This window comes from Engystomops pustulosus, chromosome 2 (genome assembly GCF_040894005.1).
Source record: "Engystomops pustulosus chromosome 2, aEngPut4.maternal, whole genome shotgun sequence".
In the NCBI taxonomy this organism is placed as follows: Eukaryota; Metazoa; Chordata; class Amphibia; order Anura; family Leptodactylidae; genus Engystomops; species Engystomops pustulosus.
The window spans coordinates 170919906-170945906 of record NC_092412.1 but is presented as its reverse complement, the minus strand read 5'-3'; the positions used below and the strand labels follow the sequence as shown (position 1 = coordinate 170945906).

At 45.0% G+C, this 26001-nt stretch overlaps 1 protein-coding gene across 9 annotated transcripts in view; it reads left to right on the top strand.

Annotated features, from left to right (window-relative positions):
- Positions 1-26001, top strand: part of DCAF6 (DDB1 and CUL4 associated factor 6) — a 737604-nt gene that overhangs the window by 524882 nt on the left and 186721 nt on the right. For all 9 annotated transcript variants that reach the window (XM_072137281.1, XM_072137275.1, XM_072137278.1 and 6 more), the window contains one exon: positions 2057-2145. In XM_072137281.1, coding sequence (XP_071993382.1) covers positions 2057-2145 — 89 coding nt within the window. The remainder of the gene's footprint in view (positions 1-2056; positions 2146-26001) is intronic.

The following is a 26001-nucleotide window of genomic DNA, read 5'->3' as shown; positions in this document are numbered from 1 at the left end:
TACTCACGCCAGCCACCGCAGAACATCCCAATACTCACGCCAACCGCTGCAGAACATTATAATACACATTTATTAAAGTTTCTGCACCAGTTTTCTGGTGACTTTGCACTGGATAGAACCTCTTTGGCGCTTGTACATGTATTTATAATGAGTCTGCGCCAGTTTTGTGTCGCGGCTGCTCTGTGTCCCTTAAGAAAGAAAAATCTGCACCTAAAGGGGCAGGCACCATAGCAGTTGCTATGGCTGCACTTACGCCCCTGGAAAGGAGCCCCGGCTGCGAGCCAGATGCTGCCATCATAAGAGCCACATTTGGTTTGCGAGCCATAGGTTCCTGACCCCTGCTATAGACTGTAAGCACTGTTGAGCAGTGCCTGTTGTTTCATCTGATTATGTTAACACTCTGTAATGTTTTATTTGTATATGTGCCCCAAGATTTTTACAGTGCAACGGAATATGATTGCACTATATAAATAAAGCTTTATTATTATTAAAAAGGTCATATATTTTTTTATATTGTTTTAATGACTAAAAAAAAATTGGTGACACATTCCCTTTAAAGGGGTTGTTCGGTGGCCTTAGTTGCTGATCGGTGGGGGTCTCAGTGATGGGACTCCCATGAATCGCAAGAACAGGGGTTTGATGCATCCCCATTCCACCCTAGATTACCGGAGCAGCAAGTCACACATGCGATGGCGCCATAGAAATAAACGGAGCAGCCAGAGCATGTGCGACCGGTCATCTCGGGTGCCATAGACCCCTGTCCTTATGATCTTTGTCGATCCAATCACTGAGACCCTCAAAGATCAGCAACTTAGGCCTTGTCCTGTGGATGGGGCCTAATATTCTTATGACAAGCCAACCCTTTAAGTAAGAGCTTGAAATGTCAGTCAACTCCATCTAAAGCTTGTAGGATCTTGTCAGGCATATCAAAAAGCTTTATTGAAATAGGCATTTCATGGCCACATCTGGAATATGAGGTTCAGTTGTGGCCACCAGTTACTATTAAGGAGAGGGTACAAAGTAGAGCCACTCAAATGATAAAGAGGTATGAAGGATCTCAGTTATGAAGAAAGATATAAAAAAATTACATTTATTCAGTTTTGAAAAGAGGGAAATAAAGGGAAATGATTAATTTAAATAAGGAGGCACTCTCATGTTTCCTGAAGAAAAGAAGTTTAATATTCCAGAGACAGAAATAGTTATTTAAGTTTTACTATAATAACTGTGGGATACATGTCAAACTTTAAGGAACTTTAAGTCTTAAGTCCTCATAAAAGCCCCCTCCCCCAAATAAAAAGATAAATTTGCCCCAGTGTGTGTTAAATATGCCTTCAGGGATGTCCTTGTTTTCTGTGGTTTATAAGCTGCTGACATGGACCCATCTATTCAATATGTTGGGGGTGTGGGGGGGTGTGGACTGGAATGGCTTTACAACAATTTTTGTAACTTTTAGGAAAGTTGCAGTTATTAAATGTTATTAAAGTGGTAACATAGTAGATAAGGATGGAAAAAGATGCAGGTCCATCAAATCCAATCTATAATTTTTTTTCCATAATCCTTGATAGAGGAATCCAAACCTCTCTAGAACATGTACAAAGTGTCCACCATAACATTGTCCAGGTCACAGGTCTGCATCCATTCTAGTTATACAATGTCCTTTTTTATATACCGCTGCCCAAAACTGTACACAATATTCCATGTGTGGTCTGACCTGTGATTTGTAGAATGGCAAAGCTATGTCCTTATCATGAGAATCTATTCCTCTCTTGATACATCACATCATTTTATTAATGTAAATTTTCATTTATAGAATCCTGTTCTTTTATATCCCTACTCGTCAGCTTGTCCCTTATCCTCCTTGGATCCTTGATAAACAAAAGTTTGGAAGAGCAGAGAGCAGCCCTGTGATGTAATGAGGTTTTATGTAGGTATAAGGAGGTGTGGACAGCCCTGTAAATGTATATTTCAGGCAGGTTTACAGATAATGCTACAGTTCTCTTCTTCTTTTAATGTTATAATTATGATCATCATGTTTATGACATGTTCCAAATTTTAGTTTTAGCATCATCTGGAATAGACTACAATATAAAGATCTGGTCACCACTGGAACAAGACAAGTCTTTCAACTGGACACTTGCTGAGGAGGTATGATTTAAATTTATGTAAGATTTGCTTGATATTATAAAATGTATATTTTATATGATAAAACATAGAGTATCAATTTTTAGTGTTTTTACAAATATTTGGCAAAATCAAAAAAACTAAGTGTGGCGTGTATATGTATTCAGCCACCCCCCCCTGAATGAGTTAAAGTCTTAGAGGCTGGAGGAGCAAGGACATCACTTTAGAAGCCTATAGCTTTGGTTCTATAATATTTTGGTTCTTTTATCAGATCAAACAAGAAAATACCAACTTTAAAAGCTCATCAAGCTTTTAGTTCCATGAACTACAGAACCAAAGATGTGTCAGTTAAAGTAAAAAGCAAGAACTGGATCTATGTCTGCAGTTCATAATCCCAATTTTGACTTTACCTGCCCATATCTTCGATAACCACAAGCCTGATATGTTTTTAAATAGACAATTCTTTTCTTTAATCTCATACCAGCACCAGGGCCGGCGCTATGGGTAGGCAAAGTGGGCAATTGCCCAGGGCCCCCTGAAAGGGAAGAATCTCTTCTTTCAAATGTTTCTTGAATTTTGTTTCTAGGTGCTATGGATCCAGAGATATTCACATTTAAAGTGAGAATATCAGGTGCCTTTTTTATATATAAAAATCACTCCCAATGGCAGTTTAACAGTTAATATCTCAGTTTTCCTGACACTTAGAAAGATAAATTTCATAGGAAGAAAGAAGTGAGGTTCTATGTGTCACAGAGCCAAAGATACAGCCCCCTGAAGTGTGTCCCCGCCCCCCCCCCCCCCCAGATTCTTAGCCATCGGGCTACTGGGAGAATTTGCTGCACACAGGAGCTGCTGCACCTCACAGATAATGGAAATATTCACTTTATATGTTACTACATTCTTATAACAACTAATGTTCATGTTTTTAACCCTTCTCTATGTAGAACTATCTAAGAGCACACATTCTCTCTTATTGCCTTTTATTTCATAAGCAGATATATACTTATTACAGTTTGAGTGATATTTTGTGGATTTATTTATGTGAACATATGAATATTGCACATTTGTGAACTCTACACATGTTCATTTATTACATTTAGGAGATGTGCAGGTAAATATTTTCTGTTTGGAGTAAATTTTTTGCCATCAAAGTCAAATTGTAAGGATTTTTTATAAAAAGTCTCTGAATCAAAATTGCATGAATTTTGCTGTAATTTTGATTTTATTTTTAAACGTCAAAATTGTAAAAATTGCTCCAGCACTAACGCAACAAAATATCCAGAAATGATGGGGGGGGGGGGGCTGAATGAAAGGATTAATCCCCCTTGGCTGAATTCCTGGGTGAAGATGCTTATCATCTATCTCCTGTCTATATATCTATCTGTCTAGTTATCTATCTCCTATAATCTAACCATTTATAAATCTCACTTTTTCTCTATTTATCAATCTTCTATTTCTCTTCTACTGTATTTATCTCTCATATCATCTACTTTATATTCTGTGTCTAGAAATTTCTATCATCTTTCATATTTATCTTCTATCATAATAATAATAATTAATAATTATTTATTTATATAGCGCACACAGATTACGCAGCGCTGCACAGAGCTTGTCACATCAGTCCCTGTCCCTAATGGGGCTCACAATCTATTCAACCTACCAGTCAGTTTTTGGAGTGTGGGAGGAAACTGGAGGACCCAGAGGAAACCCACGCAAACACAGAGAGAACATACAAACTCTTTGCAGATGTTGACCAGCGCTGCAAGGCTGTAGTGCTAACAACTGAGCCACAGTGCTGCCCATCAATCTCCTATCTATCTCCTATAAAATCCTCCCATATTACAGATTGTTTTACCATACTAAAGGGAGCCTCTTGCTGACTGTGATTGGTCATAAAATAGTTTTATTTTGGGGCCCCACTTTTAGTTTTGCCCAGGGCCCCACTTTGTCTAGAACCGGCCCTGACCAGCACCATGGGTTCTACTGTAGAATATATAGGTGACTAAAGTCACACTCCCCCTCCAGCCTCTGAGCCTGACATTTTTGGCAAAACATGAGTTTTCTGCTAATTTTTACCTGACTTTTGAGCATATTTTTTATAGGTATATGTGTGAGATTTTACATAAAAGAGGCAATACTAGAAAGGATATGTGATGCTATCTGAGGGTGCCGCAAGTTTGCTGGGGTAAAAATAGTTGACAGATGACAAATTTATACCAATCTAGCACTGGTTAGCATGATTGAACGTGAGTTTACTAATTTAGTTTTCAAAGGAAATTGGCGTTTCCCTGTATTCTCTAACACTATGCACTGTGTTATCACATCTGGTTAATGGGTTAAGCCAGTAATGTTAACAAGTGTTACTTCTATATCTAAACTTACTGGCCTGTTCCTTCTTTTCATGATGCTGCCGCTGTTTATTTGCTAATGTTTTATAGTTTCACAAAACACACATACAGATATGCCTTTAATACTAATGAGATGAATTCTATTCATTAGTCAATTCAGGGGTATCAGTGTACAGGGGGCAGAGTACATATGTATGCCACTCTGACAGAAGGGGTGCCATTAGACACCCCACCGTTTAAAAAAAAAGGTAAAAACAATTTTTAATTATTCATCCCAAAAAAGGATATGAAAAAAAATTAAAAAGCTTTATACATAACCTTATATACCTTTATAAAAGGTTATACAAATTAAACAAACACAAACAAGCCCTCGCCTTGTTAAATTGACAAAAACTTCCAAAGATAAAGCTTTTGGAAGGCACATTTTTACTTTGTTTCGCTGCATAAGTGTTGACCTAGAGAAAAAGGTATTATGTTTTTTATGTTGCATGATAAACGCACAGGGTAGGACTGGCTTGCCTGTATACCGGTCAAAACCCTGGTGGGCCCTGTCATTATCATAAGGCACCATCTCCTATCTGTGTCTGCCAGCAGGCACATTCAAGCAGAGGCTGGAGGAGGGGGGAAACGGGGGACAACGACTTCCTGCGGGAGAGAGTGACAGGTTCTCTGCTCTTCCCACAGTAGCCCTGGGGCAGTGAGGAAGGAGTAAGACATTTACTCCTCACTGCGCTGAACACCTCAGTCCCTGAGTCATTGGCCTGATTCACTGCTGCTGTCTCACTGAAGTAGCAGACAGTGAGCTGTCACTACTTACAGACCAGAGGACGTGGGCCCACTAGTTGTCATAGTGGGCTCCCTTCGTCCTGGTCATGACAGACATCAGGGACCACCAATCAGCTGGCAGCTGCTGCTGGAGCGTCATCCCCCTGACAACCGCACAGGCTGCCCTCATGTGCGCGGCAGCGGGAGCTCAGGTTGGAAGATGAAGAGCTGCTGCTCCCCTCATGATGGCTTCCAGCACAAGAAAAAGGTATTTCTTTACCAAATAAAAGTGCATCACATTTACACACACACAGTTATATCCCTGCAATGTGTATATATATAAAGAATAACAGTGGACTCAAGAACTACAACTCCCAGCAGTTGTATGAGATGCTGAAAGTTGTAGTTCTTCAATAGACTGTATTTAGTATTGATGTAGAATAAGGGGTGATGTCACACATAATGCGTAAATGGAATCAAATCGCACGGGGCTGGAAGCGTTTTTAACGGTGTCTTCTATTGTCCAAGTGCAAGGGCTCTAGAAATCAAAGCGTTATGTGTGACTGCAGCCTCAGTATTACCAGCATACCCCACGTTACGTGTGACCACAGCCTCAGTATTACCAGCATAACCCGCGTTATGTGTGACCGCAGCCTCAGTAATACCAGCATACCCCACGTTATGTGTGACCGCAGCCTCATTATTACCAGCATACCCCACATTACGTGTGACGGCAGCCTCAGTATTACCAGCATACCCCGCGTTACATGTGACCACAGCCTCAGTATTACCAGCATACCCCGTGTTACGTGTGACCACAGCCACAGTATTACCAGCCTATCCCACGTTACGCGTGACCACAGCTTCAGTATTACCAGCATACCCCGTGTAACGTGTGACCGCAGCCTCAGTATTACCAGCATACCCCGCGTAACGTTATGACCGTAGCCTCAGTATTACAAACAAACCCCTCCCCCCAACTTGTCATGGTGTCCAAATGGCAGATTCATCACCATTTCAATGCACACAAACATTTGAATAAAAAGTGATGAAAAGATTCTTCACAAACTGATATCACTGAAAACGTCAGCATCTCCAGCTCGGTACATCAAAGTTTAAAAAAGTAAGAGGTGCGTGTAAGTTGTAAAACGGAGCCTGTCATATTGACACTTAAAGGGTTAAAGGCCAGACCATTTTGATCTTTGATTTTCCATTTTTGCCTCCCCATCTTTAAAAATCCATAACTGTGTTATTTCCATGTACAGAGCTTGTTTTCTGAATAACAAATTGTACTTCCTATTGATGGTATTTAATATTCTATGCTGTGTACTGGAAAGCGGGAAAAAATCCCAATTCGGTAAAATTGACAAAAAAACTTACTTATGCCATTTTCTTGTGGGCTACGAATGTATGGCTTTCACTGTACTTGGATAATTGTGATCACGAGGACACCAAATTTGTAAAGCTTTTATTCAGTTTTTATATAAAAAATGAAAACCTTTGGTGCACAAAAAAATTTCTTAAAGGGGTTTTCCCACGAAGACAAGTTAGGCCCTATCCACGGGGGGGTCCGACGAACCTTTTTCTTTATTGTATTTGCAGACTGTAAGGGTGTTTCTTTCCTAACATTTACTGCAATATAGCTCCATTACAATATATGGCCACCAGGATGAAAGCCTGTATGCAAATTAGCCTGAGGGGCTCCAGTCTCCTCCACAGGTGTTAATGAAGCCTGGAGCCCCTCAGGCTTATTTGCTTACAGTCCTTCATCCTGGTGGTAGATGCCCTTTCAATTCTCACAGTGGCATTTTGTAGGTTAATACCTGTGATTGGTACCAGCAATCGATTTAGGGAGATATTCATAGCCCATGCCCCATGTCCTGCCGTATACCTGGAGAAACTTAGGGTATTGTCACACGTTAGCATTTTAATTGTGTTTTGTAACTCATTTAAAACGCACTGGGTTGGGCCGTGGTCAATTGCATATTCGTTCTTCGCGCTGATTTCCGATCACATCTGTTTCTATGGAAACAACTTTGCAAATGGCAGTGGGCCACCCCACTGCCGAATCAAAAAATCCGAATCAAAACAAATCCCTGAGGCCTCTTGATGTATCTACTGGAAAAAGCAGCTGCCGGGCAAAACCATAACAGGTCCGAAATGGTGTAGTTTTGTATAAAACTGGCAAACTTTCGTTTTCGTGCCCGACCTGCACCCCTTCACGTCCACATGTCATGGAGGTGGCGTAGTTGCTTTTATAATCGCAAATTCTTAATACACCCCCTCCAGTGAACTTTCTTCATATACAGGCAGTCCCTGGGTTATTTACAAGATTGGTTCCTTAGGTTTGTACTTAAAGGGAACCTGTCACCAGGAGACCCATTTTTAGCACTCCCCCAGTCCCGCACTCCTTTCCAGACCCTCCCATTAGGCAACTGCCTAGTCACACAGCAGATGCTAATGAAAGGTACAATATAACATATCTTTTTTTCTGTAAAACCAATTTTAATACAAAAACACTTTGGCAGTGTATGTACTATGCTCTGTGGGGACTGGTGGAGTGCTAAAAATGGGTCTCCTGGTGACAGGTTCCCTTTAAGTTGAATTTGTATGTAAGTCGGAAATGTATATTTTATAATTGTAGATCCAGACACAAATTTTTTTTGTCCCAGTGACAATTAGATTTTCTAAATTTTTTGCTGTAATGAAACCAAGGATTATCAATAAAGCTTCATTACAGACACCTTACAGCTGATCATTACAGTCTGGTAGTCTAAGTAGGGGACCGTCTGTACCTAATTTGCATAATTTTTAAAGCCCTTTTTTCTTTTTTTTTTTTTTTTGGAAAACATTTTATTTGTTTTTCAGAAAAGAATATGAACATGTAAATTAACATATTTTGCTTGGTTCATTAACTGTGTCTAATACATTTTAGTTACAGTGCAGTTTCTGATACAGCAAGTGAGAACGCATACAGAAATTGACATGCAATATCATCGAATTGTGTGAGAATATTATGCATCTTGAATGTGAATGAGAATGCCCTGGGGAGGGTACGTCGTCTTGTTTGTACTAGTATTTGTTGTTACGACCCGCTGCTCGTTCCACCGTGGGGAGGACGGTGGTCCTTAATGACCTTCCTTTACGGTTCTACCAGCCTGATTTTCACAGTTGCAGAGCTCCTAATGAGCCTTTCAGAAATTGTATGTTGTACCATTCAGTGAGATGAAATGGTGTTACTAATTCTACTATTTCTGCCCTTGTCATGTGTGTTGTAATAAAGGTTTTCCATTTTCTAAAAAAACCTTTCGCCTGTTTTTCTTTGTCTCAGAGTTTCTAGACGGTCTAGTCTTACAAGGTATTTCATTTGCGATATGACTTCTGTGACAGTAGGCATTGTCTGTTGAATCCAATGATTCATCAGGCACCTTTTTGCTAGCAGTAAAAGAGCATGTATGTCAAGTCGTATGGTGAAAACGTCGTCTTGGTCCTCCCCTCCCTCTTCTACGTGTAAAATAAAAAGCAGCGGGTCCATGGGTAAGTTAACCTTCCATTTTGCCAGAATGTGTTCTTTGACTGATCGCCAGTAATTTTGCGAATGGTCGCATTGCCATAGACCATGCCATAAGTCTGAATTCGGTTCCAAGCATTTCGGGCACGCTATCAGTCTGTCCGGTTTGGAGGGTGTTCTGGGTAGGTTAAAGCCATAGTAGGCATGGTGTAAGGTTCTAAAGTATGTTTCCCTCCATTGCTCGCTCGCTACACATTTCCTGACTTTGGCCCAGCCTTTTAAACTTCCCTCATAGACTTCTCTCTCTGGGAACTTTTTAGCCCAGCACTTTCCTACCTGCTGTTGTGTCCCCTTAAGCAATTGTCCTTTTATTGTTATGTACAGGGAGGAGATGGAGCGCACACTCTGTGAGGTCCCTAAGAATGAGGTGAAGGTAGTTTCTGAGGCTTCTTTTGTCACACATCCAGTCAGTGAGTACTTGTCTTTTAGCTCCTGTTCTGTTAACCATCTCGGTTAAGTCTCGTGAAGTAGATCTCCTACTTTTTGAATTCCCCTTTCTTTCCAAGGTCTGTAGAGGACACTTTCTGTGCCCGGTGTGAATTCTCTATGTCTCCATAGGGGCATGCGCTTAGAGAGAAGGAAGGGAAGGGAATATAATTTCCGCACTTCTTTCCACGCTATTAGCGTATCTCTTACTACTATCGAGGTTTTTGCTATTGCGGGCCATCTATTGTACTTTGTGTGCATGAGCACACAAGTCATATGGTGCTGCTAGCGCTGCTTCTAGTTCTGTGTTGGAAAATTTGTTTGTATTGTGGATCCAGTCCAAAACATGGCGGAAGAGACTCGCCAGGTTATAGCCACGGATATTGGGTAGGTTGACTCCCCCCTCAAATTTGTCCAGCATTAATTTTTGGGCTTTTATCCGGGGTTTCTACCCCCTCCAAATGAAGGTCTGAAATGCCTTCATCAATTTATTTACGTCTGCATGTTTTAGGAGGATGGGAATAGTTTTCAGTGGGTACAGGAGCCTGGGGAATGGAATCATTTTTATTAGGTGACATCGCCCCAGCATTGTGAGGGGGAGTTGTTGCCAACGTGTTAATTCTGCTAGTATCTTTGTTATGAGTGGTGGGTAATTTAGGGAGTATATTGTGTTCGGTGTTTTGCCCACCCTCACTCCCAGATAAGTGATGTGTGTATCTACCCACTTCATATCCGTATTAACCATATGCCAGGTAGGGCCTCCGCGATGTGGGCAGAGATCAAGGGCTTCGCTCTTTGTGATGTTTATGTGTAAGCCTGCGAATTTTCCGAACCTCCCTATATGGTCTAATATCCGCTGGAGATCTTGGGCCGGGTTGAAGAGAAACAGCAATATGTCATCCGCGAACATGGCTAATTTGACCTCTTTATCTCCTACCCTTATACCCTTAAATAATTCTGTATCCTCCAGTGCTCTGGCCAAAGGTTCCAATGCTAAGTCAAAGAGCAGCAGGGATAATGGGCAACCTTGGCGCGTGCCCTTTTGGAGTTTGAAGGTGTCAGATAAAAATCCAGGGGTTTGAATTCGCGCTCTCGGGTCAGTATATAGATTCCTAATAAATGTGATAAACTTCCCTGAGAAACCAAATTTTTCCAGTGCCCTCCACAACCAGGGCCATCTGATGTTATCAAAGGCTTTTTCAGCGTCTAATGTTACTAATACTGGATGTTCTCCTGGCTGTGGATTGCACTGTATTCTATCAAGGACTGTTATTACCTTTCTGATATTAGTCACCGCCGCTCTCCCCTTAATGAAACCAACCTGGGCTTTGCCTATCAGTGACGGCATGATTTGTGATAATCTGTCCGCCATTATTTTTGATATTAATTTTACATCCTGATCAATGAGGGATATGGGGCGGTAGGATCCTGGGTTTAATGAGTCTTTCCCCTCCTTAGGTAATAATTTTATATGTGCCGTTTTGGAATGAAAAGGTAGTGGATCCCCCCGTAGTAAATTGTTGAAATATGTTGTCAGGACTGGTATGATTTTGCCCTTGAGCGCTTTATAGAATTCCGCCGTGTATCCGTCGGGACCTGGAGCTTTCCCATTTTTTGCGTTTGAGATAGCTCTGGTTATTTCTTCTGGTGTGATTTCTGCATTAAGGGTTTCTAATTGTAGCTGAGTTAGCTGTGGGATATTTATGTCCGCCAAATACTGTTTCGTCTGTGTAGAGATGTGCATAAAATCTTTTGAAGGTGTTGTTTACTTCTTTTGGGGATGAGACTATTTGTCCTGATGTAGTGCGGAGTGCGTTGACATGCATTGGTTTGTGTTGTCCCTTAGCCAGCCTCGCCAGCATGCGCCCCGATTTATTCCCAAATCTAAAGAGCTCTGCTTCAAAAGGTTGTCGATATTGTTCTTCCTTTCTATCTAGCCAAAGCTCGTAGGTGGATCTAGCTTCCTCCCATGCCTGCTTGTTGGTTGGGGTGCAGTCTTTTAAATATGTAGTGTAGGCTGTTCGTAGTGTTGCACTAGCCTTTATATATTGATCTTCTATATTCTTTTTATGTTTAACCCCATAAGCCATGAGTCTGCCTCTTATCACTGTTTTAGCTGATGTCCAGAACGCCCCTGGGTCCTCTATGTGCGCTCCATTGTCAACTTCATGTTCTGTCCACCATCCCTCAAGCAATTGTGTAAATGTGTCATCTTTCGTCAGATATGATGGAAACCTCCATAAAATGTCTGTGCCTTTAGGGTGTGTGTTATGCAAATCAATTTGTACTGGTGAGTGGTCAGATATAGCAAGATCTCCTATGTCAGCTGTCAATAGTCTCCTACTAGTCTTATTTGAGAGGAATAGATAATCTATACGGGACCAACTATCGTGAGGATGCGAATAATGTGTGAATTCCCTGGCATCGGGGTGTAGCGTGCGCCAAGCATCATGTAGCCCTGTCCTTTGTACGAAGTTGGCTAATCGTTGGTCAGCTGGGCGTACTATTGGTCTTGTTACCTGTTGAGTGATGCTGGTGCGTTTACGGTCTTCGTCTGTGGAGAGAACTGCATTCATGTCACCTCCGAGGTTTTTTAGGTCAGTATCGTCACTCAAAAGGATAGTACTCAATTGCTCAAAGAAAGGCCCGTTTGCGTCATTTGGGCCGTATATATTATAAATGGACCACTTTTCCCCCTGATAGTCTATCTGAAGGCTGAACCATCTCCCCTCTGTGTCATGCGTCTGGTTAGTTACTTTCCCCGGGAAATTTTTATGGAGCAGGATCAAGACTCCAGCTTTTCGATCTTGTGCTGAGGAGCCCACCACCTCTCCCACCCAGAATTTTTTGAGGCGCCAATAGTCCTCCTCTTCCAAATGGGTTTCCTGCAACAGGACAATGTCCGGTCGCGCTCGCCCTAGATGTCGCAGTATTTTAGTGCGCTTCTGTGGGGAACGTAATCCCTTAACAGTTATGACTCTCATATTTCACTTATTGTGATTTTGTTGTGGCCCTAAAACTGGAATATTGTGTGCGTTAGGGCTGATAGGTGGTGAGCTCCCCACTTCTGTTTTTGTTGATTTGGGCCCTCCCCAGGGCAACTTACAGCTAGAAACTGCATTACATCATTTAAATTGTTCAACATATGATAATTGCTAGCAAAATAACAATACATAACCATATTTAACAGTGAATAAACTGAAACCATACAACAAGCGCCTTTTCGGCACCTAACTTTAGCCTACAAGGGGCTGTGTATTCAGGTATCCCTCTGGGCTGTGTGACTTCTCTTTTTTCGGGGTTGGAGGAGCTTCCAGAGCCCCCGGCCCTTGTTTCTGGAACCGCATTAATTAGGCAAATTTTGAGATGTGGTAGTCAGCGGGTTGCTATGACCCGATTGGTATGTTGCATTATGGCTGAGCACTGAATTGCTATGTGTGCGTCTTTTAAAGTGTTGTGACGAAACATGACTTATCTCTTAGCTATAATGTTGTTTGTATTCTAAACTTGAATTGTCCCCCAGTGTGCACTCCCTTCCCAGCTTTAGCCGTCTTACCCCACCAGGACCTGTGGTCTAGGGTCAGTCCCTCCTGAGTGGTCTGGGGAAGTTTCTTCCGGCTTCTGGAGACGGGGACCTGGAGTCCTGGCTACGTAGTCTGCGTCTCAAGGTTTTGCGCGGTGACGGAGAGGTATCTCTTTTCCCTCTTCCTTCTCTGATTTGGGATGTAGTAAGTACTCGGTGCTTCGTCAGCGCTTCTTCTGCTGCCTTTGGCGTCGTGTAGGTCCCCATTGCGCCATCTTCGTAGAACTCTCTCAGTGTTGCAGGAAAGGCCAGCTGGAATCGTATCCGTCTCTCCACTAACACTGTGCATAGTTGGCTGAACGCTCTCCTCCTCTTTGTGACCTCGGCAGAGTAATCTTCAAAAAGAAGTAGCTTAGAATTTCTGAACATCAAGGGGCGAGTGCGTTGGCGGAATGCCCCTATAATGTCCGACTTATCATTGAAATCCAGGTAACGCATGATGACCTGCCGGGGTCGCAGTGAAGAAAGGTCTCTATTTGAGAGTTGTGAGTTTGTGAGTTTTGGATCTGGGCCCAGTCTGTGTGCTCGTTCTACTCTGCATCTGCCCGTGATGCCTAGGACTTTTGGGAGTTCTATTTCGCAGAAACTCTGGAGGTCTCCTGGAGGTACGGATTCCGGAAGACCCACCAGTCGTAGATTGTTTCTTCTGGAGCGATTCTCGATGTCATCGATTTTGTCATTCATGCGTTAGACTTCTAGGGCAACTTCCTCCAATTTACGACTCGTTGAGTCTTGTGAATCCTCTGTATTCGAGACCCTTTGCTCCATTACTAGCAATTGGTTAGCTTGTTGTGTCAATTCCTTTTGAAGCGATTGAATTGCCGCTTGCATGGAAGTTTCTATTGCCTTTTGTATGTCTGGAGCTTGTTTCGCCACCACTTCTGCCGCCAAGACCTGATAGTTCAGTTGCAAGTTTGTCATTGTGGTGTTGCTTGTGGCATTAGTTGGACACCGTAACTGTTCTGGCGTGTCGGGTATGGCCTCCTGAGTGGCTGGCCTGGAGGGTGATTGCTGACTCGGCATTGCGGGGCCCTCTTCTGGTTCTTCTCCTGGCTTACTTTTATGCGCGCTGCGCAGCAGATATCTCTCCATGTACTCTATAGTAGAGGGGAGGGGGTGGTCCGGCCAGGTCAGTTGAGGGACGGGTCTGCCTTTATGACTGTGTGGCAGTTCACCTCTGGAGGATAGAATATTCTCTCAGCTGTTGCTGGGTCGTGTCAGGCTAGGCTGCCCTGATGGTTGTGTCGCAGCTTGTACTGGTCGCTGCGGGGGGTGATAATTTCAGTTCAAAGCTGATGTCGTGCTAGGCCAGAGCGCCCTGGTGATTGAGCGGTAGTCTGCGTTTACAACAGGAAAGGATGATAACTTCAGTTCAGAGCTAGGCTCGTTTTAGGCTGGTCTGCCTGATAGTTGGGTAACAGTTTGCACTGACCGCTGATGGGGGTGATAACTTCAGTTCAGAGCTGAGGTCTAGTTAGGTCGGTGCCCCCCGGTGGTTGTGCAGTAGTCTGCGTTTACAATAGGAAAGGATGATAACTTCAGTTCAGAGCTAGGTTCGTTTTTGGCAGGTCTGCCTGATGGTTGGGTAACAGCTTGCTCTGACCTCTGAGGGAGTGATAACTTCGATTCAGAGCTGAGACATGTAATAGGTAATTCTGCTGGGGTTAGGTCAGGACTGCCCTGGTGTTTGTGTAGCAGCCTGCCTGCCTCTCAGTAGTCTGTGGGGCCTCCTGGGGTCTGACTTATGAGGCTGTGAGCCGATGCCGGCAGTGCTGCCTGATGTGCTACCTGAAGAGCACGTGGCGTCTGGATTCTGCAGTGGTCCTCTCTTACCCCACTTGTCAGGTGTCCGTGCTCCCTCTCTCCGGACGTCCCAGCTGCCTGTGCCGATGTGATGGTGGTAGCGCCGCTCAAGTTGGGGTAGGTGGCCGGTGCTTGCCTTTGCCGCGCGCTGCTGGTCTTTTCCCGCTCTGTCCCTCCACGCGGCTGTAGCGCGCCGCGGCTCCGTTCACTGGGGGGGGGGGTGCTTCCAGCCTTGCGGTATGGCCCGTACCGCTCCCGATCTCCTCCTGAGCCTTCCCCTCCAAGCTCTGACCGTTGCAGGCGGTATCTGGCACGGTATCTGTGGCCGGGTGTCGAGCGCTCCTGGTCCGCGTCCTCACATCCCCGCGCCGGAACCGGAAGTCAGCCCTTTTTTCTTAAAAACAAGGGCATAACAACCTTGAAGAACAGCAGATCCTGGCTGAGGGGGCACACACCAGTATGTCTGTATGTTTGGTTTACAATCCTTGATCTGGTGATAGAAGTTAAATACTGATTGCCGGAAAGTAAAACAGTCCTGCAGATAACAAGCCTCAGGCCCCATTCACACCCTGCAGTTCTTGATCTGTTTTAATTCCATTTAAAAACTCAACAGGGAGGGCTCATTCCATAACAAAAGTGTTTCAGTAGAAATACATATGTGTTCTGGCAAAGCGGCATTGCGGTTTCCAATGCAGTTAAAACTCATCAAAAAACAAAAAGTGTTCATGGGGCCTGAGGCTTGTTTTTTGCAGGATTGTTTTACATGTCCTCATTCACTTCTGTGGGCTCCTGCACATGGCTGTGAATTTCACAGCCCTGTTTATGAGCCGACTGCCTGAGCTGCAAATGACAGAGCAGGTCCTAACCATGTTTGCGGTTCAGGCTATTATTATATACTTACATCCAGATGACAAGCAACCCTCAAAATGTTCTATGGGACCATTGTTTGCATCCCAAGAATTGCGTTCACACTTTGGGGTCCGCAAACCACATTTCCGTCGGGTTTCCCGACTATTTCCGGTTTGCGCCGTATTTAACAGGGATTTTTAGCGCATGCCATCGGATTTTGCCGTAATCGGACGAATTTCATGACTTTCACACAAATCAGGGGGCATGGCCGCCGGACAACCCGACTGATTCGGATTAAGCGCAGGATTTAAAATTCAAATTGTGTCGCAAGACATGCACTCACATACACCGGATAGAAGAAGGTGAACTCCGGCGGACCTCAGCAGGGAAGCGACACATGCAGGATATCGAGCACACGACTTTATCCTCGGCAGACAACGCACCTCAGGGATCGTGACAGGACCAGGTAAGTAAATGTGCCCCATTACGTTTTTTTTGTTGCAGAAATTTAAATTTATGTTCTGAATGGCAAAAAGACATGCATTCAATTGAGGAACAGATCATCCTTCCAAAGCGTTGAAAACGCAGCAAAAAACACAATGGGGCAGATTTACTTACCCGGTCCCGTTGCGATCCCGTGGTGCGTTGTCCCACAAGGATTCGTCCAAGTTCCTGCTTCTTCCTGGTGTATGTAAGTGCTTGATCTTGCAACACAAATCCTTTTTAAAATTCTGTGGTTTGTCCAAATCTGTCCGGTTGTTCGACAGCCCGCCCCCCGATTTCTGTTGTGTGCACGCCCGCGCCGATGAGCCAAAATCCGACCGCATGCGCCAAAATCCCGGGGAAATTCGGCACTAAACGGAAATGGTCGGGAAACCAGACGAAAGGGCGGCGTTCGAACCCTTAGTAAATGAGCCCCAATGTGTGAACATGGCCACAGGCCGCATTCACACCTTGCATTTGCAGCACATTCAGAAACACAATGAAAATATACATGGGGTGGCTTGCACGTATCCATGAAGCAGCTGGTGGGCCCCCAGAATTAACATCACTGGTGGGCCTTTGGCACCCCAGTCTGACCCTGCTCAAGTATATACGGTTGGGGACCTTGAAACCTGCTGATCTGAATGGTAATTATTTGATGAATGTAATCCTGTAGATCTGCAGAGTTGTAATGTTGAACTTACACATGATGGTCTATGAAAATATTTGCTATGCATAAAATGTTATAATTTTTAAATTATTTTTTTATCATGCCGTTTTACATGAAAATCACTTTCACAAGGGATTGGACACTCAAGCCACTGTTGTTTGATTTATGCTATCTATATTTTTATGCATTCTTTTCTGTAAATATTGAATGAATGCAGGTATACTCTGGTGCAATCAAATTGTGATATTTATTTGGTGCAAAATACCAGATAATCTCCAAGAATGTCGGACAGTTTTAGATTTATTTACAGACTGATATAAATGATTTAATTGGCTGTACTAAGTGTACTACTCTGATGCTACTTGTGGTGTGTTGTGTTACGGTGTATGGAGAGATTGGGGCAGATTTATCAAGCTGTCTGAAAGTCAGAATATTTCTAGTTGCCCATGGTAACCAATCACAGCTTCCCTTTGAAATATTCATGAGCTCTGGTAAAATGTAAGCTGAGCTGTGATTGGTTGCCATGGGCAACTAGAAATATTCTGACTTTCAGACAGCTTGATAAATCTGCCCCATTGTCTTGCATGTGTTGGTGTCATATATACTATCGGAGTGCTGTGCTCTTATCTTATTGATTGTTCACCCACCAAAATTGCTGGTGTTTATGATCTACACCTTTTTAGCTTGGTGTGTCAAAAACCCCTTAAAAAACCGAGCATAACTTGGGTGGTGTGTCACCTTTAGAAAAAAAAAAAAAATTTGTGATATTTAGAGTTTAAATAACAAATATGTATAATTATTATGCCATCACATGGCCCCAATAATGAAAAAGCAAAAATTTCATAGTCTACAAAAGGGGCCAATGAGAAAACTAAATTCCTGGCAGCTGCAGGGTGCTCCTTCCCTTCTGTGTCTCGCTGTGCCCCCAAAAAAACCAAGTAACGGTCTCTGTACTCAGGAGAAATTGCATAACAAATTGTAAGATGGCTTTTCTCTTTTTATCTTTTGGAAATGTGTAAATTTTAGGCTAAATGAACTTATAATATTATAATTTGACCCCCTTCTCTAAAGCAGTGGACATCAACCCCCTCTGTCTAACGCTCTTAGACAGAGACAGGACTGGCAGTGCTCAATTCCTCAATTAAGATCCCCCACGAAAAAAACAAAAAAGCAGTGTACCTTTTAACATCACAGCCCAGCCCGGCAGAGCTTAACTCAATAAATTAACTTGGCCCCATTTTCTTTTGGAAAGGATACCTCTCCGGGTTCAGATGGGATCCCATTTGCCCTATTTAATAAATATCATGGTGTTTTACTCCCTAAGCTAGAGATGGTTTTTAGGGAAATATTTAAAAGAGGGACAGTATCAGGGTCAATGGCAGAGGCAGGTATTGTATTGCTACCAAAGCAAGGTAAGGATCCTCTGGATGCAGCCTCCTACCTTCCTATCTCATTGTTAAATACTGATGTGAAACTTTTGGCAAAAGTATTGGTGATAAGATTACAAAAGGCAATTAAAGATATTATACATCAAGATCAAAACGGATTTTTCCCTGGCAGATGTACGGGGGACTGCATCCAGAGGATGTACTCTGTCATTAGTATGGGGGAAGGGGAGCTCTGCTCCATCCTGTCATTGGATGCTGTCAAAGCCTTTGACAGGGTGGAGTGGAGCTTCCTATGGGAGACCCTTGAAAGGTTTGGTGTGGGACCATCTTTTATTAAAGGGAACCTACCACCATCGGGTGGTAGGTGGATCAATAGGACGTGAGGATAGCCCTTTTAAGGGCTAATCCTCATGTCCCCGCACTTTTTTGAAAAGTTTTATTATCTCTATATTCAAATTTCCTTATGCGGCTACTGGGGCGTGGAGTAGCCGCATCTGAGGTTACAGGGGGCGGCTACTCCACGCTCTGGTAGCCTCTTTTCTCCTCCTACCGAAAATCTTCGGAGCTGCGCGCCTGCACGGTCACTGCTCAGAAGCCAGAGCTGCACAGGCATGGGCCTGCTGTTCTGCGCACTGAAGATTTTCGGTAGGAGGAGAAAAGAGGCTACTGGGGCGTGGAGTAGCCGCCCCGTGTAACCTCAGATGCGGCTACTCCATGCCCCAGTAGCCGGATAAGGAAACTTGAATATAGAGATAATAAAACTTTTCAAAACAGTGCGGGGACGTGAGGATTAGCCCTTAAAAGGGCTATCCTCACGTCCTATTGATCCACCTACCACCCGATCTACCTTTATAGGTAGATTTGTGGTGGTAGGTGCCCTTTCAGTATATAAAATGCATGTATAACCCGCCAGTAGCTAGGGTGAGAGCAGTAGGAAGAGAATCGGAAGCTTTTTCACTATCACGTGGGACTAGACAGGGATGTCCCCTATCTCCCCTTCTTTTTGCCATTTATATAGAACCATTGGCTATTAAAATCAGGAGTGAGGGGGGTATACAGGCGGGGGAATGTGGGGACCCCAAAGACAAAATATGTCTATATGCGGATGATTTGGTCCTATACTTGAGTAAGTCTCCAACTTTGATACCTAAAACCATTCAGGTAGTAGAAGAATATGGTTGTCTATCAGGACTGGAAATAAATTGGAGTAAATCCGTTATCTTGCCCTTAGATCTGGAAACTAAAGAATGGGCGAAGGAGAGCTGCGATATACAGTGCAGGGAAAAATTCCTGTACTTAGGGATTGAAATTTCCGGGGACATCTCAGAATTCTATAAGTTGAACCTGCATCAGCTGATCGGGTCCTTAAGGGGTAAAATTAAATGTTGGAGTAAATTACCATTTTTGCAGGCAGATAGAATCGTGATTGTAAAGATGATATTGCTGCCCCAAGTTCTGTTTATCTTGTCATTCCTCCCCTATATGGATAGAAGACTCCTACTTTAAGCTAATGGAATCCATCTTGAATGAAATGATTTGGGGTAGAAAAAAGGTGAGAAGGAAAATAAAGTTTCTGTATAGCCCAGAAGGAGATGGAGGGCTAGGGATCCCCTTTTTTAGATGATATTTTGTTGCTTCACTGCCTGTCTTGCAAAGTGTAAAGGAACACATTGGTTAAATAAGTTGGTATTAAGTTTGCAGGGTAAGGTGAGATCTATCTTTGAGTTTTTGGGAAGTTATTTGGGGAAGGAAGAACCCTTTGACAGATGGGCATTATGTGGGGCAATAACAAAATCCTGGAAAACATATAAGGAAATCTTAAACATCACTGGCTTTATCGAAGAGTTCCCCATCTGGTTAATCAAGAATTTATTGGAAACAGATAAAGTTCCAAATAGAACAGTCTGGGGGTATCTAGGGATTAGATATGTAGCACAAATATGGGAGGATGATAAGATAAAACCATTTAGTGTATTACAAGATATGTATGGTCTAAAAGACAGAGATTGGATCCGATATTTGCAACTTTCACATGCATTAAAAGGGGATGCACTTAGGTTAATAGTACGGGTAGAAACACATGTAGGGTTAGATTTGATTATGAAGGGAGTGACCAATCGGAAACTGGTCTCGAAGATATATAGACACTTGGTGGTTGGGGTATCACATTTAGAGGAGGGTAAGTGTAACAGCCACACACGCCAGACCACGATGGGCTAGCAGGGGCGAGTTCTTTTAGGATTCTGAGGGTGTGTAGTTTAGGGGATATTAGGCCCAGATAGATAAGCACATGTTCCACAGTCTCTTTGAACAGTTTATTCTCAGCAGTATGAACACTTCAGTTAGCAATCACAGTAATAATAATCCAGGACAAGTTCTAGGGGCAGTGACTTCAGTACCTGAGGTATGAGGCTGAGGTGTCTCTGTGCTCCAGTGTCCTCCCTCTGCACATGTCTCTGGATCCTCTGTAGCTTCTGCGGTTACATATTCTCATTCTCTCTGTCCTGTACAGAAATATCTTGTGCTTCCAGCTCTTTCTAATGTGCAACTAACGTGCAATCTCTTCCCAGCTTTGCCGAGGTGTCTTCTGCTGCTACAGGTTGGTGCACTATTACAACCCAGACACTGGACCTTCTCTGCACTACAACAACTCGGACACTAGGCCTGGTCTGCCCTGGTCTCTGCAAAATGTAACAATATTGTGTGATGTCACTACAGCAGCTTTGTGCAACATCCCCCACCGGGGCCTAGCCTTAAAGGGGAGGCCTGGAGACAGCCGGGGCCCGCTGTACCGGAGTGGCTGGCGGTTGCGGCCTAAGCACGCTATTGTCACGGTGCTTGGTACGGGGGAACCGGAGGGCTGTCCTACAGCCTGGCAGGTCTCCAGCAGGGTGGTGTTGGCAAGAAATGATGAGGGAGAGGCTGCTATAGCGGATCTCCCTGGGGCAACCCCTTAGTGTCCCGAGTGTGAGTCTCTGGGTGATGGACAGGGTGCCGGTGATGAAGGCAGCCGTATTAGCAGGGACCAGACGGAGACAGAAGTTGAAGAAAACAACTTACAGTTCTTTATTTGAACCGCAGGAACCGCAGCAAACGTGCCTTTAACAGGTAGGTAGGGTGCCGAGATGTGAGTTGGAGGGAGCCTCAGGAGATAGTTCACCAGCCTGGAAGTAGAGGGCAGGCTGGGAGGCAGCTGTGTCCTGGTAGGAAGCTTCAGCTTGTCCTGTAGGGCTTCAGGTATCACCTTCAAAGGTAAGATGATACCCCTTTTCCTCACTACACTAACTCTAGTCTAATGCTCCACTCTTCAGAGGCAGGGGCTAGGCTCTTCCTGCTCTGGTATGGGCTAGACAGAGATTACTCACTCACTCACTGATTCTCCTAGGATTCCACACTAGAATAATCATCCAGAACATTCCTGGCCAGAGGTTTTATTACCTCCCTTTGGTCAGGTGGTGGCTGCTCCTCCAATCACATCTCAGCTTACAGAGCACAGGATGTAACACATATCATTGGATAACAGCATCTTGCATTATACAAAATACTTAACCTCTGCCTTGCCAGGCAGGATTCACCACTGCAATATCCCTATGTCCTGTCATGACCATGTAGTGTAATGTGATTACATGCAGGTGGGACGTATTCGCAAACCCTACCTCGCCATTGCATCGGCGAGGGTGTTGCATACCCCGGGGGCAATTGAAAGAGCCGCCCTCGGCTCGACTACAGATGTTTTGGGGCACAGAGGGGGCTAAGGGCACTTCTGGGAAGTGCAGGCTATGTGAGGTGTATGGACAAACCGCCCATGGCCCTGGAGACAGGCACCTGGGTTGGTGTCGGACTAAGACAAAAAAACATGTAGCTGTATGACAGTTGGTCGCTGACGCCATTAAACCGAACTGTACAGTAGGAAAGGTGTGGTGTCATGTCCTGTAATCCACTCCTTGCACCAAGGCCTGTATATTTGTTTTATCAACGCTTCTTCCCTGGCGGCAATTATATAGTGTATATATGCATACATTGGCATATGTGACACAATAAAACATTGTACTACATAGAGACGGTCCGACACAGCCACTCTACAACCTGAAAAGCCTATGAAAGGGTTAATGCAGACTACTGGCATATCTTCTGACAGTGTGCAAACATTTAGCAAAATCACATTGGCTTAGGAGCCCAATGGGTACACATCTTATAACTTTGCAACCGTTACAGAGGTGGATAGGCTACTCAGGGTAGCATGATAGTAAATGTCTCTTTTCCTGCAAAGAAAAGGCATAAAAAGTGCAAGCAGAATGTCCGTACCTAAAAAGGAAGGCATTAAGTGCAAAATAATAGTCAATAGCCACTTTTCCCTTGAAGTATCTGGCGAAAGTCTCTCAGAAGGTCTCTAGTAACAAAGTCCATCTTCTGGGTACAGCCCTTGATGTGGGGAAAAGTGCATTGAGAAGCAAAGGGTCTCCTCTATGGGTAGAGGGACAGAGTCCTTTGAAGAAATCTCTGCTGTGGCAGAGGAAGGGTGCTATCATAGCACATGACAGTGGACAGTTCAAGGAAAGTCTCTTGACTGAGATAAATAAGGGTAAGAGTCTCAGGAAAGTCTCTGGCTCTTTGGGGAAAATGGAGATAAATACAATATGTACATAGTACAGTACCTGAAGTGGGCTACAGCCCTTCAGGGGTTACTCTGCATCTTCTTCGGTGGTAAGTACTTCGGTGTCAGAAAAACGTACCTGCCTCCTGCTCCTGCGGGTCACCAGCTGGTACTCCTGCAGGTACGCAGGAGCTTTACCTTTTGTCTCCCTTTGAGACCTTCGAAGTTCCGGCCTGGAGAAGATAACAATCTCCTCATCGTCGTCCTCTGATTCAGGCGCTGGAGTCGGAGTCTCAGCTGGCTCTGATGTTTCAGGGGTTGCAGACAGTGGAGCCGGATCATCCTCCACAGGCAGCAGTATTGGAGACTGCGGTGGGGATGATGGTCTCTGCGAGGTACCTCTTACTGGAGTGGAAACAAAACAGAATTGAGGCACAGTCACAAGTTCCAAGAAACTGGGGGTAGGCGAACACAAGGAGGTCTGTAAGTTGGGGGTCGAGGTGAGAGGTGTAGACATAGGGGCAAAAGGACGAAGACATCTCTTCAGCCGGTTCCTATGTACCCGGAGTGGTGGACGGTCTCCTCTTGAAATCTCGTAGACTTCAGGGGAGAGACTGTCCCTAACTAGGTATGGCTCACGCTCCCAACGCCCATCTAGCTTGCTGGTAGGATGGTTGTTGCGCAGCCACACTCGATCTCCTGGGGCAAAAGGCTCAGCACAGGCATTACGATCGAAGTCCCTTTTTTGTTTCTCTCGGGCCTCTTCCAACCGCAGATCCACAACTTCTCTGGCATCCGCCAGGCGCCTCTGGTGTTCGTGAACCCAGTCAGTCTGGGGGAGTAAAGACTGGGAATCAGGGGACTCCATGTCCCAGGTCATATCCGCAGGGAGATGTCCGTGTCTCCCGAACATCAGATAATACGGGGTGTACCCTGTGGAGCAATGATTGGTATTGTTGTACAGGTACACTAATTCGGGCAACAGCTTTGGCCAGTCAGCCCTTTTTGCAGGGGTCAGAGTCCTCAGCATATTGATTAGAGTCTGGTTCATCTTTTCACAAAGCCCGTTGCCTTGGGGATGATAGGCTGTGGTCCTCAGCTTCTTGCAGCCATAAAGAGTGCACAGCTCCTGGAAGACTTGGGACTCAAATGCTGTTCCTTGGTCTGTAAGGATCTGGTCCGGACAGCCATAGGGGAGGATGAAGCTCTTCCACAGGGCCGCTGCGGTGGTCCTTGCAGACAGATCTCTGACAGGTACTGCAACCACAAATTTGGTATAGTGGTCGATGATCGTAAGGGCATAACTGTGACCGGATCTGCTGGGCTCCAACTTCACGTGGTCCAATGCCAGGATCTCCAAGGGCCGTTGGCTCACAATGGGACGGAGAGGGGCCCTTTGGTTGTGTCGCTCTCCTCGAGCGATGGCGCAGGCCGGGCATTCTCGACACCAGGCTTCAATGTCGGACTTCATGTTGACCCAGAAGAATCGCCTTCGGAGGGTGGCTTCAGTCTTCTGAGCGCCAAAGTGTCCAGACTGGTCATGGTACATTTCCAGTACTATCTTGGCGTCCCTCCTGGGAATCAGAATCTGGTATATCCGATCATAAGTGATAGGGTCCAGAGTTCTTCTCTTGAGCAGACCTTGGTGCATGCTCAGAGTCTTTCTCTGGCGCCACAATTGAGACAGTTCTCCATCAGCTCTTCTGCGCCGGATTCTTTCAGGCACTCGCCCACTAGAGAGATAGTCCATTACTTCTCCTATGGCACGGCTATCAGCCTGAAGACTCATCCAGAGGTCCTTCTCCGCAGGGGGCTCTGACTCTTCTTGAGGAGTAGCTGGCTCTGCCTCTGTCGGTAGGGAGTAAACTCTCTGGGCATCTTGACGCACAAACCGGGCATAGAACGCTGGCATCTCCACATCTTCCCACTGAGCATCCGTGGAGGGTCCCTCCCACTGGTCAGGGAGACGGGACAGAGCGTCGGCGTTGTCATTGGTCTTACCAGCCCGGTACTTGATGGTAAAGCTGAAATTGGCAAGTCTGGAGGCCCACCGTTGTTCCAGTGCTCCAAGACGTGCGGTGTTCAGATGCGCCAACGGATTATTGTCTGTGAAGACAGTGAAAGATGATGCAGCTAGGTAGTCCTTGAACTTTTCGGTCACAGCCCAGACTAACGCCAGAAACTCCAACTTGAAGGAACTATAGTTCTGGTCGTTTTGCTCCGGTTCTCGGAGGGAACGGCTGGCGTAGGCTATGACCCTTTCAGTTCCGTTTTGGAGCTGGGATAATACCGCCCCTAGACCTTGCTTGCTGGCATCAGTGTATAGGGTGAAAGGCAGACTATAGTCTGGATATCCCAACACCGGAGGTTCAGTCAGCCGTTGCTTGAGCATCTGGAAGGCAGCTTCTCGTTCGGCCGTCCACTCAATGGATACTCGGGAACGTTGGCTCTCTTTTGGCAGGCCCCTTAGAAGCTCTTGCAGGGGAGCCGCCAGCTGGGCAAACTTCGGGATGAAACGCCTGTAATAACTTGCAAATCCCAGGAAGCTTTTGATGTCCCGTACGGTTGATGGGGTAGGCCAGTCGTGAACAGCTGCAATCTTCTCTGGATCTGGCTCAATTCCATGAGCGCTCACCACATGTCCCAGGTACTTGACGCTAGGTTGTAGCAGGTGGCACTTGGATGGCTTGACCTTCAACCCATGTTGGGTCAGGATTTGGAAGACTTCAGCCAGATGGTGGAGGTGGTCTTCATAAGTCTTGGAGTAGATGATAATGTCGTCCAAATATAGCAGGACGGTCTCGAAGTTGCGATGACCCAAACATCTCTCCATCAGCCGTTTGAAATGTGCCTGGGGCGTTGCATAGCCCGAACGGCATGTTGTTGAACTCGAACAGGCCCATTGGGGTGGTGAAAGCCGTCTTCTCTCTGTCTTCCGGCGCCATGGCTACTTGCCAGTAGCCACTGGTCAGGTCCAGGGTAGAGAAGTAGGCAGCTGACCCTAGGGCTGCGAGGGATTCCTCGATTCGAGGCAGAGGATAGGCGTCCTTGTGGGTGATATTGTTGATCTTCCTATAGTCAACACAGAATCGAAGGGTTCCATCCTTCTTCTTCACAAGGACCAGCGGGGCAGCCCATGGGCTGTGACTCTCCCGGATAACGTTGGCTGTCTTCATCTCTTGTACCAGCTTCTTCACCTCTTGGTAGCGGGCTGGAGGGATGGGCCGGTACCGTTCCTTGATAGGAGGATGAGAGCCAGTAGGGATGGTGTGTTGGATCAGAGTAGTCTGCCCAAAATCCAGTGGGTGTTTGCTGAAGGCCTGGTGGTGCTTCATAACGACATCCAGGACACCTTGTACTTGGTCTGCAGGAGTAAAATCGTCATCTCCAATATTGAGCT